General features: G+C 40.3%; 1 protein-coding gene across 3 annotated transcripts in view; it reads right to left on the bottom strand.

Moving 5' to 3' along the window:
- The window catches only part of CACNB2 (calcium voltage-gated channel auxiliary subunit beta 2), a 382396-nt gene that overhangs the window by 359619 nt on the left and 6136 nt on the right, over positions 1-16641 (bottom strand). For all 3 annotated transcript variants that reach the window (XM_042991177.1, XM_042991178.1, XM_042991179.1), the window contains exon 2: positions 13526-13618. In XM_042991177.1, coding sequence (XP_042847111.1) covers positions 13526-13618 — 93 coding nt within the window. The remainder of the gene's footprint in view (positions 1-13525; positions 13619-16641) is intronic.

The raw sequence follows: 16641 nt of genomic DNA, 5'->3' as shown, positions 1-16641 counted from the left end.
AGAATATACCAGTTTGATCTAATAATGACTCTCTAAGTGTATGAACTTGGGCAAATCAATTAACCTAAGGCCTCAATTCGTCACCTGTTAGATGTGGATGCCGATAGCACCTGCCTCAGTGAGTTGGGTTACTGTTTAATAAAGTGCCTTCCAGAGTGGCTGGCACACCATCAGTATTCAGTAAAAGTTAGCTATCACTATCAACTTTATATTCATACGCTCTTTGACAGGGACTGGTTTCCAATCAGCCGACCCATCAGTGCACTTTTTCAAAGCTTCTCTCACCCAGGATGCTGCCGTGTAACTCAAGGCACAGAAGCCCTGGGATCTGGTGCCCTCCAACCCGCCCTAAATTCATCTCCCATCCATATCTCCATACATCCAGATTCATACACATGGATACTTAGCATCCCCCAAATACCCTGTGTGCTTAACATTTAAATGTTTAAGTTATTCTTAATTTAATCTGAATATTAATTTCAGTGCTTAAAATTGAATTTCTTAATTTAAATCGAAAATCTCAATATAAAATTGTTCTTGGAGTAAATGCTCAAATCCTTCCTATTCTTACTCTTCTGAATGAAATGTCATTTCCTCCGGGCTCACACAGGCCTCCCTTCTGCTCCTCCACTAAAATACACACTTCCTCTAAGTTCCCAAATGGCCACTGGGGCACCTGGGTGGCTAAGTCGGTTGAGTGGCTGACTCTCAATTTTGGCTCAAGTCATGATGTCACAGTTTGTAGGACTGAGCCCCAAATCGGGCTCTGCATTGACAGCACTGGAGCCTGCTTAGGATTCATTCTCTCCCTCCCTCTCTCTCCCCCTCCCCCACTCATTCACGCGTGTGCGCACACACTCTCTCAACATAAATAAATACACTTAAAAAAAAAACAACAACCAAAGAGCTATTTGTATGTCAGTAAGTCATGTCTTGGCTTACTACTTTCCTGGTGGCTGCTTCCTACCTAATTTTTTTCCTTATGACCCAGCCTGATCCCTTGATCCCTTCCAGGTCACAGTGCTTATCCTGAGCAAGCATTAGAATCCCTTGGGAACTGTTTCCACAATGCACACGCCCAGCGCTCTGACGTTAACGACACATTTGACTCTGAAATCTTTCATTGAGATTTCTAGACTGGACTCCTTAAACACATCCGGCTTAGTGAAGGAAAATTACTGGAAATAAGACCTTGAAAAGAGTAAATAACATTCTTTGGCATGTTTCTCACCTTGGTGAACCAGTAAACACCATCAAATGAATCAGCAAGGGATTGCCAGACGATCTTTGATTTTTTTCCCCACAAGTGGCTAATACGTAACAGGGCATTCTGACCGACCATGTGGTTTTCTTCATTGCTACGGCTCTCCTTATAATTGTCTGAAAGATTAAAGGAGGACCTCAATTCCTCATTCTTCTTGGTATCAAATGACTATAAGCTAGAAATCATAACTGCAAAAACTCAACAGAGTTAATAATTCACTGTGAGAATGCAAGTCTAAAAATTATTTTTAAGTGGCTCAGATCTTGATACAAATGAAAAACACTGAGGTAGGCCATAACACAGTACATTTTTCAATTTAGCTCTGCTTTAGAAATTTTTTTTAATGTTTATTTATTTTTGACAGAGAGAGACAGAGCATGAGCGGGGAAGGGGCAGAGAGAGGGAGACACAGAATCTGAAGCAGGCTCCAGGCTCTGAGCTGTCATCACAGAGCGTGACACGGGGCTTGAACCCACAGACTGTGAGATCATGACCTGAGCTGAAGTCAGACGCTCAACCGACTGAGCCACCCAGGTGCCCCAAATTTAGCTCTGTTTTTAAATGTGAGAGGTTAAAGGGTACAAGGAAAACCTAAAAGTCACAAATACATACTCATGCACACACACATGCAAAAATGCTTGTGTGTGTATATCGACAGGTGTCACGAAACTAAGTACAAAGAACCCACCTGTTGTTGATATGCAATAGTTCATGTGTGTTTTACCCATCACACAAAGTATGCTAAGGAGTGAACCAGATTCTGGGTAACACTGATGAATTTAATCTCTAAAAGCCCCAAGCCTTTTGAACACTTTATAAATCCCTGACATGTCCTTAGGTGCAAGTAATCAAGGCCTTAGAAAGAAAGTCTTATACTTTGAAGAAATGGAATAATCTAAATGAAAATTCATACAGTGAAAATTGAAGAGAATTCATAATTGACATATTGAGTTGGTTAGATCAATTATGAAAATACATGAAATTTTCATGTATTATTTCATACACAGGAAGATACAGGAATCACATTGACACGTATGGGGGAAACGTACCTCTTTACTCCTTTAATATTCTAGAAAAAGATGTTTTTCTGATATATGTTAGCTTTTTAAAAATTTTCATTTAAATCCAAATTAGTTAACATGCAGTGGAATCATGGTTTCAAGAGGAGAATTTAGTGATTCGTCACTTACACGTAACACCCAGTGATGATCCCAACAAGTGCCCTCCTTCATGCCTATCACCCATTTAGCCCGTCCCCCACCAAACACCTCTCCAGCACCCCCCAGTTTGTTCTCTGCATTTAAGAGTCTCTTACGGGGGCGCCTGGGTGGCTCAGTTGGTTAGGCGACCGACTTTGGCTAAGGTCATGATCTCACAGTTCGTGAGTTGAAGCCCTGCGTCAGGCTCTGCGCTGACAGCTCAGAGCCTGGAGCCTACTTCCGATTCTGTGTCTCCCCTCTCTCTATCCCTCCCCTGCTCACGCTCTGCATCTCTCGGTCTCTCAATAATAAATAAACGTTAAAAAACATCTAAAACAAAAAAGAGTCTCTTACGGTTTGCCTCCCTCTTTTTATCCTACTTTTCCTTCCCTTCCCCTATGTTCATCTCTTTGTATTTCTTAAATTCCACATGTGAGTGAAATCATATATTTGTCTTTCTCTGACTTATTTCTATGCTGGTTTTTTAGTGTAAATCTATCTTCATGTTAAACATGGAAGCTACAAGAAAACAAAATTACATATGAAGCTAATTGTAACAGTCACCATCTACTGTGGGTTGAGTTATGATCCACCCCCCTCCAAACCCGCATGTTGAAGACTTAAGCCCTGAGAGCTCAGGATGTGACTTTATTTGGAGATAGGGTCTTCGTAGAGGTAATTATGATAACATGAGGTCATCCAGATGAACCCTAATCCAACATGTCTGATCTGCTTGTAATGACAGAAAACAAACTATGGGTCGACAGAGGGAAGTGGGTCGGGGAATGGGCTATATGGGTGACGGGTGCTAAGGAGGCACGTGTGATGAATGCTGGGTGATGTAAGTGATGAATCACTTATGCTACTCCTGAAACCAATACTGCACTGTATCTTCACTAAAATTTAAATTTTAAAAAAATGGGGGGGGGGGGGACAAAAGGGAGGCGGGGAAAATATGGAGACTGACCCACAACAGGGAGAAACTGCATGAACACGAAGACAGCCACCTATAAGCCAGGGAGAGGCAGGAACAGGTCCTTCCTTCACAGCCTCAGAAGGAAGGACAAGTTCATAGTCTTGGCCTCCGGAACTGTGAGACAATAGATTTCTGTTGTTGAAGCCGCCTCGTTTGTGGTACGTAGTTACAAAAACTCTAGCAAAGGAATACACCACCTGCAGTATTTTTCTTTCAAATGAACAGTTAGCTTGTTTGGTTTGGTTGGGGGCGGGGGGCGGGGGTTGTTTTTGTTTTTTAAAGGTGGTTGGCCATTTAGCAATTTTATTTTTTTTTAATTTTTATTTAAAATTTTTTTAATATTTACTTTTGAGAGAGAGAGAGACAGAGACAGAGCATGAACGGGGGAGGGGCAGAGAGAGAGGGAGACACAGAATCCGAAGCAGGCTCCAGGCTCTGAGCTGGCAGCACAGAGCCCGACGTGGGGCTCGAACTCATGAACGGGGAGATCATGACCTGAGCCGAAGTCAGACTGAACTGACTGAGCCGCCCAGGTACCCCCCATTTACCAATTTTCAAATACAGCACCCTGACCACAGAGAAATCATGAATCTTTCCATGGGAGTGAGACCTCTAAAGGGGAGTAAACCCTCAAGCTTCCACCTATAGGAGAAAGAAGACCCTGGCTTCGAGAAAATACTACTTTCCAGGAAAGAAAAACTGGTGAGGTCCCGGTGCCCAGACTCTCAGCCAGGATGGAGAAGGGAAAGCAGAGTTAAGGCAACGTGTCCTGGTCAGAAGCCCAAACAGTCAAGCTGTCCCCCGGTGACTCAACACCGGGTATGAAGTAAAAGAAGGAGGGGACGCTGGAACGTTTTACAGACACCAACGACATAAGGGAACCATGAAGGGCCCTGAGCCAAGACAATTCTCTAAAACTTGATGGCGGTTTGGGAGGGTTGACACAGACAGTGAGCTGGTGCAGGGGACAAGGACTCCCTGAAGGGCTCCATCTTCATTTTCCCAATCACGTAGCCACGGAAGACTCTATAAAAATGTTCTCCCCTCCTCCTGTGACTATTTTCCTATCCCTCCCGCCCCCCCTTATTGGTCAAACTCTAAAATAAGCACATGGAGAAAGGAAGCGTGATAAGATCTGAGGTAGAGGTGGGGGCTGGGTCACTTTACTCCATCTCGGGGTCTTCGTAATAAACACACATGCCTGGTCACGAATGTGGAATAATGATGCGACAGAATTGGAATAATTACTTGTTGAACTGAACCACAGCAAGTATTTTTGAGCCATAAGCCCAAATCTCAAAACGGACTTCCCTAGCATCTGATAACCATCAGACATGAAGCCATCCAGAAACAAATCAATAGAGAAGCTGACAATAATTCCATCCCTAAAAAGTCTGTCCCTTGGTGGGACCAGACTAGTATCTCAGGTATGGTGCCTATGAAGACCTAAGACACATGAATAATTAACCTTAAGCTAAGTAAGTGATCTTAAGTGGTACTTCTAAACGTTCAACTGAAAGACACAGTTTTTGCAAATTCAGTATTTAATGAAATTCCATTTTCTTAGGCATACTAGTTACTCCATATCAGATCACTTGTAAATTCTCGATTAATCTCCTGGGGTTACTTCAGTCTAGGACTTCCAAGACTACAGACATTGGCCAAAAAGAGGATGGATAATAACAGCAGAAAATGGGGCATAAGTGGAAAGTATACTATAGTTTGAAACATCTGAGGGTCAAAGAAACTAAAAACACCTGCAGAAATAATTCTCGGTTTTAAAATTACATATTTGTATCAATAGGAAAAAAAGATATCCAAAGATAAAAATGCCTCAATCCACAAAACCATTTTAATAATTAGAGATCTTAATTGAACCTAGTTCACACAGGAGGTGTTCCAAATACATGACCACAGTCTGAGAATGGGGCAGATTTCATAGCTAATCATGCCCTTGTTCTCCCACAAAACCTACATCAAGAAAGACGTCTTAAAGCTAATTGTATAAAGTACGAAAATCTAAATTTTGTTTTAATACTTTCTAAAATGCCTCCTAAAAAAAAAAAAGTGAAACATTCATGGCTGTATATAGATTGACACTGTAGAAAGAACAAGGGAATTCTTTCCTAAAAAGCTCTGTATTTTTCTACTGATATATTTAAGACGAGTTCTTAAGAGGTCTCAGAACAGGTCCTATCCTTCACAAAACCTAGGTGAATGCCTAATAAGATAGAAAGACCTTTACAGGAAATCACAGTGGCAATAAATCTCCCACGTTATTATTTATAGTTGTGTTTGTGACGAATACAGCGTAACAAGGCAACAAGCCAGTATTTAAGGGCTGAAAGATTTATCCAGCCTTAAACATATCAGTCTGTGCAGGCCTGGAGTCTGTAATCATTATCACAATTTAATCTGCCTTTGCAAAACAAAACTAAAAAATAGGCTGTGTGTCTCTGTGATTAATCATTCGCATTTAAAGCCAATCTGAACTAATAAAAGGTCCAAAAAAGCGGCACCCAGAACATGGTACTGGAAGAGATGGAATTTGTTTAGAATACCATGTTCTGGAAGTGTCATGCAACCTTCTGTTAAATATTTGGTTCATTCCATTTTGTCATCCTGATTTGTATTCTGGAAGCCCTTGGAAGCGACAGGATTATTTTGTTACAACCACAACATATGTTGGCGAGAGCACAATCCCAGATCGGTTGCAGAGTTCTCCCTCGTGAGCCCCCAAAGAATAATGGCACTTGAAAATTCCAAAAAAAAGACTTGCTGATTCCTAAGGCTGAAGTCTCCGCACAAAAGACCCCAGTTGGCACAGCCAGGGTGACCTGTGAAAATCAGCAGTGGAAACGGTTTGTGGGTCCTGGCCATACACGGCAGGGCCTATAGCAGAGCTCAGATGACCGCGTTGCTCTCAATGAAAGTTGCCATGCTGTGGAGTCGTCCAAATAAAGCAAACTGGCAGGCATCCGCTGAGCATTTGGTGTTCATCTTAGGAATACTGCCAGGTACATAAATGTAGCCAGGGAGAACACATGTCTTTAAGAAAATGAAGAAATTGAAAAAGGAAGGAAGGAAGGAAGGAAGGAAGGAAGGAAGGGAGGAAGGGAGGGAGCACACAGAAGAGAAGTGACTGGGCTCGAGAGAAGGACTAACACTGCCCTCTCCACCCCCCCGTGAGCTGCTTTAACTTTGATGACCAGCGCTCATTTGCAGATGTACATAGCTTCCCTGACCTTGGCAGTATCGAGGAATTTATACAGTTAGCGGTTCTTGCACAATCTCTTGAAAAGAACAGCACAAACGTTCTATCCTTCGATGCCAGGCAGGCCTTGTTACTCTTCTCCACCTATTTTTCTTCCAGTAAATTAATTTACTCGCTTAGGTTCTGGTGCTAAAATAAACTACTCATTCTTCTTTTCTCCTCCTCCTTTGACAACAGACCCCTGGGATTTCTATCTTTCTTTTCTTTTCTTTCTTTCTTTCTTTCTTTCTTTCTTTCTTTCTTTCTTTCTTTCTTTCTGTTTCTTTCTTTCTTTCTTTTCTTTCTCTTTCTTTCTTTTTCTTTCTTTCTTTTCTTTCTTTCTCTTTCTTTCCTTTCTTTCTTTTCTTTCTCTTTCTTTCTTTCTTTCTTTCTTTTCTTTCTTTCTCTCTCTCTCTTTCTGTGATGAAGTTGGAAGGAAAGAGCTACATTATATGACAACTTAATTATCTTAATAGACTATAACTTTAAGCAAGGCCCTACACATCAAGAATCTTAAGAATGGTAGCTTTTCTGGCCTTGTTATGATGATAAATAAAGTTCTTTTATCAACATATCTGTTCACAACACAGAGCCAGAGTACAAAGAGTTTTTCCCTGAGTTGAAGACAACCTCGGTAACGTAATAATCTCAATAAATCCAAGATAACTGCAGCTTTATATATTAAATACCATTTAGTACGTAAATAATTTGAACAATAATCTTCATTAATTCTAATTAGGGTGCCTAGAAGGCATGTTTAACACTTTCTGCCTCTTAACAAATTAAAACTAAAATGCCTGTTTATGAAGCAACAGCCTAAGGAACTAAAAAACCATTTCTAACGGACCTGCTGTAAAGCCAGGTGTTGTATATGGACCTGGAATTACCCAGATTCACAATAAGAATGATTCATGGGCCTGTATCAGCCTCAGCTAAACCTCAAAGTGGACCAGCATGATGCTGCAGGTGATTTCGGACTTAAGTTCACGGCCAAGTGTGTTCAAAACAAGAAGAAGAAAAAGAGGACTTTCAGGATTCTAAGTGTGTGTTCTAAGTGTGTGTGGGAGAAAGGAAACATTCCCAGCACCACTTTTCCACTTGGCATTACTCATACAGGAGGCAGAGTGTGCTGAATGGTGGCACAAACTGGAACTCAGCAATTTTTGATGCAAGAAATAAGGGAATAAAGCTGGTTTGTTGCATCATGATGTCCAGGGGATGTTTACAATGCTGAAGACATCCTCACCTTCCTGTGGGGAAGGAAGTTAAAAGCAGACTAACTTTGTATGTGTTCTCCAGTCAAGACACCGGTAGAAATCTTTCCACGTGTCTTCCTTAGCTGAAAGAAGAAAGCACTTGTCATTCAATTTGATTTACTCATGGCTTTTGTTACAAGGAGATGTAGCCTATCCAAAAAAAGCAAGAATCTGGGGTCACCTACCTGGATTCAAAATCTGACTCCAACCCTACCTGTCATGTGACTGTGGACAAGTTACTTAACCTCCCTGTGCCTCAAACAGAGGTGCAGAAAGAATACGTGGTAAACAATGAAATAATAGATAACTATTAATATCACTTAACTATTATGATTTCCTCTGCCATGCTCTACTTCTTATCCAGGTTTTAACTGATGTTCTCAATGGCCTATAGTATTTATAAATAATAATAATACGCTCTTCAATAGTACTTTCTAGCTACCAGCTACAGTTCTAAGCAATTGGCAAGTTTGAACTCATGCAATCCTTTCAACTAACTTTGGAAGTCGGCACTATTTCCCTGGTAAAAAGGCTGGGGAATAGAAAGATTAAGCTGCTTGTCCAAAGGCCAACTAGTAAATGGCAGAGCCGGAATTCAGACTGAGCAGCCTGGCTTCAGACTCTAGTCCTTTCACGGCGACCCCTAACCACTCACCTCCTTCTTGAAAAGAAACCATTTTAAGTAAGTCTCCTGATACAATATACATCAAAGAGAACTATGGAAATTTTAAGTGCGGTATACTGTGAACATATATTGCATATATGTAACATTTCCGCTGCAGCATAAAGGAGTAAGACCACAGTTAAAAAACACCACAATTAACTTTCCCTCCAACTAATGGTTTTCGGAAATATGAGGAAGAACAAGGTCTGTCTTTGAAATGCTTGACAGATAAGGTGAGCTCGGCCATCACTTCACAACAAGCTTATATAGAGTAGAAATCATAGCGACCTCGGTTCCCACAGCACCTGGAAAAGCCTACCAATATATGAAACATGTAGCCAACAACCCATGGGCAGTGGCCATGCTGCAATGCTGATCAGGGCTCCGCCCCTCTCCCAGAGCCCCTGCATAAAACTGATGTCCGGGGGGAAATTAACTAAGTTAAAGAAGGAAGTCGTCCTCCAATCCCGACTCTGAAATATCACTGACCTCAAACAGGCTGATGATGTGAAGGACCAGAAGACTGTTCAGTTGGTTAACTTAAGGTCAACTGATGAACTAACAACCGGGAATCTTTATCTATGACTGTGAAATTCTTTCATGGTCCCTGTTATCCTGCTTCAGGACCTAAAGCAGAAACCCATCTATAAGCAACTTTTCCTTAAGACTAAGGATCCTTCTTACAAAATAACTTTAGTTAGAGCACCACGAACAAATGATGGGTACAAAATATACAACAAAAAGTTTGGAAAAATAAAATAAAACCATGGGTGAAGGCCTCTCAGCCTTCTACTTTGTAGACTTATCTTCATGTTCACGTTCTACCGCATTCCAGTATGTTTCAACATGTTCCAACAAACGGTTAGCAGACAATTTTCATCAAACAGCCACAGGGCTAAAATCCAGCACGGGTAAGTTGTGACTTAGTCATCAGGGAAAGGGCTATTCATACCACTGGCACAAGAATGACTAAAAGGAAAAACATTGACAATACGAAGTGTTGGCAAGGCCGTGAAACAGTTGACACTGTTCCCCACTACTTGTGGGAGTGCAGACTGGCTCAACCACTCTGGAAAACTGGCTTGTAGTGTGTACTTAAATTAAACACATACGTTCACGTGGCCCACCATCCCACTCTACTGATCAAACAAAGATGCACGCGTGCACATACCAAAGGTAGATACCAGAACATGTACGCGGCCATACTCTCAATAACCCCAACAGGAAATAACCCAATGTCTAGCAATAGTAAAGTAGAGAAGCAATTGTGCTATATTTAAACAGTGGAGTGCGATACGGCAAAGAAGATTCACCGTTTATTGCAACACACAACACAGACGAATATAACCATCGTAAAGCTGAGTGAAAGAATTCAGATATAAATGATTCTATTTATATAAAACTCCAAAAACAGGCCACAGGAACTTATGGTATAAAAAGAAGAAGTAATGGGCTAGCTTTAGTAAGGAAGAAGGGAATAATGGTTGAGAAGGGTCAAAGGGGGAGTTCAGGTGCTGGTGATATTGATTTCTTGACCTGGGTGATAGCCACATGGGGACTTACTCTGTGAAATCTCATCAGACTGAACACTTATGATTTGTGCATTTGGGGGCATTTTTGTTACAGATCAGTAAGAATGTTTACTTTAAGAGTAAATAAATAAATAAATAAATAAATAAAATAGGCCTGTTTTCATGCCCCCTTATATACATACCTGTATTACTCTGTTATGGCTGCCGTAACAGAGCACCAGAGAGGGAGAGGCTTACACAACAGGAATCTATTTTCTCACAGTTCTGGAGGCTGGAAGTTCATGATCATAACGCTGGCAGGGTGGGTTTCTGGTGGGGCTTCTCTCCTTGGCTTGCAGATGGCTATCTTCTCACTGTGTCCTCACGTGGCTATTTTACTGTGCGTGCACATTCTTGGTATCTCTTTCTTATAAGGCTGCCAGTGCTGTAGGATTATGGACCTGCTCTTATATGACCTCATCTAACCTTGTTATAATCCCCTTATAGACCCCCCCAAACACAATTAACATAGGAATTGGGGGGAGATACAACTCCGTTCAGAGCCAAGTCTATGCTATTCTGTCAGTTATTTATTTTTGAAATTTTTAATATATTTATTATACAAAATTTTCATTTCCAAACTCTGAAACTTTCTGAAGTACCTAGTGGTTACCAAATAGTTAAAAAGTCTTTACAAATAATATAATATTTTTAAAAATGTAATTCTAAGGTTTCGAAGTTATATGGAAATGATTTTTAGTTCAAGGGCAGGAATATGATCTAACTGTAAGATATTTTTAAATAGATCCCACTTGTTGTAGTGATTTACCAATTATACATATGCCCCAGCCATAGACAGGTAAGTAACATACATGGACACAAGTCACTTGTTTTAACAAAACATCTACTTATGATAAAAAGAACACATTTAAAAGATGTTCTTTCAGGTGATTTAATAATCTAACATCTACCATGCATTTCTTCAAACACTCTGATGAAATCATCTCTATTAAATATCTAGTTCTATCAAGGTAACGTTTGCTTATTTTCAAATGGCAGCAAAATATGAATGCTGTTTTGAACAGAATAGAGATTAAATTATCGAAGGAAAACTAGGTTTTAACTCAGCATTCTGGCCACAGACACTGGTTTTCCTTCTGTGATGGAAGGAAGTCGGCACTTCAGGGTCCTTGAAATCATTACCTGTGTAATCATCACCCCAAACCCATGCCATGGCACACACCTCATTCTAGGACTCAGGAAGATGGGTTTTATTTTCTTTCAAAGAGATGCCCCTTTAGGATAGAGGGGTTTTTTTGGGGGGGCGGGAGGGGGGTTGTTGTTGTTGTTTTGTTTTGCTTTATTTTGTCTTGTCTTCTTAAATGCCCACATAAGTTTTGGCAATATAGATCTAAATTTACATTAAGTAGTTTAACAACTCTCTTTATAATCTTTGTGTTTCAAGCACAGAATCTCACACACATCACCAGGAACGCAAAAGCGAAAGGAAATTATCGTGAAGAAAAGCAAATCGCAGTTAATTTATATGCAGTGTGGCAATCACCCCTTAATGAATGAAGTTAACGAATGAAATTCTCAAAGCACCATGAAAGAGAAATCCACGGCCAGGGGCAACTGGAAAGTGAAGTCCGACCATTGTCTCACAATGACATTTTTAACAGGGCGAAGACGAGCAACAGAGGACTCGGTTTACTCTTCATTTCTGCCCACAACGCGGCATTCACTTCAAACATCAGTTTCTCTTCCCATGCAATCACGACAACCTGCCTGTCGCTTTGTGTGGCTTTGCCACAACTACCACGTGTTCTAAGAAGCTTATTTTTTTTTCTGCTTCGGACGTCCGGCCCCGAGATAATGACTCACAGTTGTGGCTTCTCACTCCTCTGGTTCAGTCTCCTTGTCCCAGAGGCAGAATCGAGATGGATGCTTGAAATGGAAAAGGCCTTCGGTGACTTTCTGTGCACTGACTCACCTAAGCTAAGCAACTATTTCTCAGGCCCTTCATTTATTCTTAGGACCATGGCGCCTGGATTCTGCCAACGCACACACCTTTGGCTCCTCTTGGGCCCTTCCCGGCTCCTTCTTTCTGACACCGTTAAAACACAGCTCTGTTTTTCTTTCTAAATGTTTCTTAGCAAAATAGCCCCATTCTTTCCTAACCAACTCTTGTTCTAACTTCCTGCAACCGAAACAATTCTTAACTGGCACAGACCGGAACCAAGATTTTTCCCGTTGCATGTGAGTTACTCAGACATACCTTTGGCATAGCTGACATTGCAGAGAGGGAACTGGGGGCCAAAGAGGGATCATCCTTTGTCTGTGTCGCGAAAGTGTAAGGAGGCAGCAACCAGCCAAGAACAGAATCCCCAGTGGTGCGGCAGGTGAACAAACGGAAGCCCAAGTGCTACTAACCGTGGGAGGACGTGTCAGAGCAGGGGCACAAGCCACAGGAAAAGTGGCCAGCAAAAGAAATGGAGGTGTTCCTGTTGACCGCCATTATCTGGGGGGAAAGACCTGTGGCCGACATATTCCTCGGAGCACAAGGGCCAGATACTGGGAGTCCTTCAGCCACGGAATCAGGTTCTGTCTAGCACTGTCCTTCCCAATTTCTTTTCCACCGAGAAGCGTTAGTCGCATGAAGATACACACTCATCTACACCTGGCAAGACTTTAGTCTAGACACACAACCTACTGCCCTCGGAGATAGGGCTGCCTGTGTTCTTGCTCTGGCAGTTAAAATCCTTTCTGTTAGCACGTGTGAACGTTTTCTGTGTTAAAGATGTGGACACTCACTGTCTAGGGGACAGTTGCAAACAGCTGGACAGGAATACCCCACATAGCACCTGAAATAAAAGCTACGTCTCCAAAGGCAGTTCAAGTTATGCCGCAAAGATATCATATGCTTTATTTAACCTTAGAAGCCTCAGTCGTTCCAAGACCAAGAACAGTTTCCTCTTTAACAATCCAATTCCCACCAGGGAAGAGGAAAACTCAAGCTAGGGGAACACCGGTATTTCAAGTTCATAGTTGGCAACACGGATGCCCACAACAGGAGATTCCCTCCCCCAGCCGAAAAAAAAACGCCCAAAGCCATAATCATTTCTGCTGGAGTTCACTCATTCTGTTACGAAGAAATCCTCTGTAGTGAATTTTGCACTTGTCTTTCCCCAACTTGCCAGGAAAGGGTGGAATTACCACGTGATCTCACTTAAAATTTAAATATTTTAAGTATCACATGAAACTGCACGCTTTTCACTTTAACTGAAAGTAAGTACCATAACACCACATACATCTCAAGGGTAATGGTATAAAAATCACCTTCAAAAAATTAAATTCATCTGAATCTACCTCTGTGAACCAGAAATTTAAGAGCTCTCTTACCTGACGAACAAAACTATTTGAGGTAGTGTCCGAGGAAGTGCTCCCATCGGATCCTTTAAATCTGTTTTTCCTTCTAGCTCCTCTTCCGTAGGACTACAAAAGAAAGGGGAAAAAAAAAAAAAAGATAAATGAGATTATTGTTAGACCTTCTTCACCAAAATCTAGGCCTACTTCTAGAAAGGGGTCAAAAACCGAAACAAAATATAAATTGCCATCATGTGGGCATCATTAGAAAATGACACTGGAATCACAAGTATCGATTTCAAAATGGTGAGTTTATAGGGAAAAGAGGTTTCCAGACAAAGGGTTCAATAACGTGCGAATTAAAACAACTTATGTGATCTGTGAGCATATCTGTCATCTGGAGGCAAAGCCATTGAAGATAAAAACGTTTAAAAGCAAGGATTTCGGTGCAGGAGAGACCGAAGAAGCTACAACAGCAAGGTGAGAGAAAAGGTGATGCGTCGACAGATTGTGCATAATGAAATGCTGTTTCCAGCAGCCCAGTGGTGCGGGCTTCCATTTCGGCTGTTTTTCATGTTTTAATCTGTAACTCCATAGGTACTTGTAAGAACTGCATATGGTGGCTGAAGAACATCGTGCAGTATGAATTCTGCTGGCCCTGAAACTTATTTATATACATATATGTATATATAGAAGTTTCTATACAGGTCCAGAGGGAACACGGAGGAAACACGGTGCCAGCTCCTCCTGTGATCAATGGATGTAGAGACTGCTTTTGGAAGTGGTGAAACGGCTATAGACGAGGTGGTGAATTCGATGAAATTAAAAGTAGTTCATAAAAATGCCTGGCCCGTTATTGTCATGTTTGAATGGGATATGAAAATCTGGCTTTTTATCCACTTAGCGATTTTGCTGAGCACACAGGAAAAATCAGTTTTACAGAATCCTAACGATAATAAAACAAGCATTTCAGAACAGGGCGTTAAAAAGTGAGACAATTTGCTTCAATTGACACGATGGAGCCAAGCCTGAACGTATGCAAATGAACTTGCTTTTCCCATTATGTCTACCGTTTGCATTCGGGGCACGGAGAATAAACTATGCATCAATCTCTGTTTAATTCCAGGCAAAGATAACGTCGTTGCAAATATTGAACATTAACATACAATCGAAAAGTAGCTCAAGGCTGAGCTTTACAGTTCAATGCACACAGGTTGGAACCCTGCTAGAGCAGAAAGTGAGCCAGTGTCTTAACTTCTCCAAACAACAGGCTTCTCTTCCTTTAAAAGGGGATATTAACACTCACCTCACCGGGTTAAGTATTAAATGAAATAACAGGTTTAGAGCATTTAGTATGAGACCTAGCATATGGCACAGGGTCAGAAGAATAGTTTAAAACTGACATACTTATTTTAAGAAGTAATATACGTAGTATAAAAAGTAATATCACACGCAGACTGGAAGAGTGGGGAAAAGGTGGGGTAAGGTATATAACATTTAGAATGATGAGACTCAAAGAGGCTTCATTAGTTCATCAGAATTTACAAAAGTTACTTTTAAAAAAAATCAGTGTGTTCAGGTCTTGAAAATACTACTTTGTGATATTGGACACACACATATGTTTTTAATTAAAAAGAGAAATATCCCATAAACCATGGTATATGTAGCACTTAGGCGAACTGAAATCTACTACAAACATTTGTGTTATGACTAAGTTACAGGACTTTGCAATCAGTGAGACGGTGGTATAATCTTAAAGCAAGAATTTTTCTTAAAGATGTTTGTTCTCTTTCAAGCATCTACGGGATTTGTATAATACAAATGTGTTTCCATGGCATTTAATTAACTCTCAGCTTCATAAAAGGAAAGACAACCTAGGCTGGGCTTTCACAATGTATTATACAACGTTCTCCTCACTCAGCAGCTTATTCTTCTTACTTATGTAAACATTATTCAGTAAACTGTTGAAAAATAACATTCTTTCAAGAGCGTTCTTCCTTTTCCAATTATTATACAAAGGTTTGGACAGAAGTGTCTTTCTTCCAAAGCCTAAGAACACTAAAATAAAGCATGAGAAGTTCTTTAAATAATGTGTATGTATGTGTGTGTGTGTGTGTGTATACATATATATATATATACACATACATATATACACATATATATATATATATATTTCCATACAGAAAAATATATATATTTCCATACAGAAAAAGACTCATTACCTTTGAAAGATTTTTATTAAAGGCCTAACATGTTTCTTTGGGGGTTGGGGAACAAATCTATGTTAAATTTTCTTTTTTTTTTTAAACACACTATTTGTCTTCATGAGGAGCATACAATCATCTTTGAGAACAAAGTCAAAATATAACCTTACTCCATCATGATGTGTCCTTCCAGTACCATTTTGAAATGGGTGGAAAGTGAGTCTGAAATTCTATCATGGTCATTTGCTTCAGATTTTTTTCAGGATAAATATGTTTTACTATTCAGCTGCTTTGGTGTGTAAGCTTTTTCGTGGTTGCTCATAAATGCACAACAGGCACTGTGAAAACCACACAATATTTCAGACATTCTGTCCCAGAGGAGGAGACCGTTCTCTGCAAGAAATCAGATACCTTTAAAAAGTGTTTAATTGTATCTGCATGTTAATTTTTCTGGGCCCCTACGGACACTGTTCATAAACATAACTTCAGGTGCACTTGGCTACCTATGCTATATATATTTAAGCATATATGTTAGATTATCAGTTTTCAACTGTACTAAGGCACAGTTTGCACACTAAAACAAAAACAAAAACAAAACCAACTAAACAACAACAACAAAAAACTGTGGCCCATCGAAGCCCATGCAAACTGGTGATAGTTTTAAAGTATATATACTTTCCTCTTCACTTAAATTTAAGGGGAATGCTTTATTCAAAGTATTAACTTGTTCATTTCTTAATAGTGTTATAGCAAATCCTTATTCATTATGTATCAAATTTATTAAAAGCTAAAATAAGCAGATATGTGTAATTACACCTCTATTCTGTCCTTTTACTAATTATAGCAATCATTTCTCTCCTATAGTCTCCTTTTTAATTTTTAACGTTTCTTGTAACAATACCCAAGATCAAGAGGAAAACAAATTAAAGCATCTTTTGCAAAGCTAAT

Source organism: Panthera tigris, chromosome B4 (genome assembly GCF_018350195.1).
Source record: "Panthera tigris isolate Pti1 chromosome B4, P.tigris_Pti1_mat1.1, whole genome shotgun sequence".
NCBI lineage: Eukaryota > Metazoa > Chordata > Mammalia > Carnivora > Felidae > Panthera > Panthera tigris.
The sequence above is the reverse complement of the archived record's forward strand: the minus strand, read 5'-3'. Positions and strand labels throughout refer to the sequence as shown.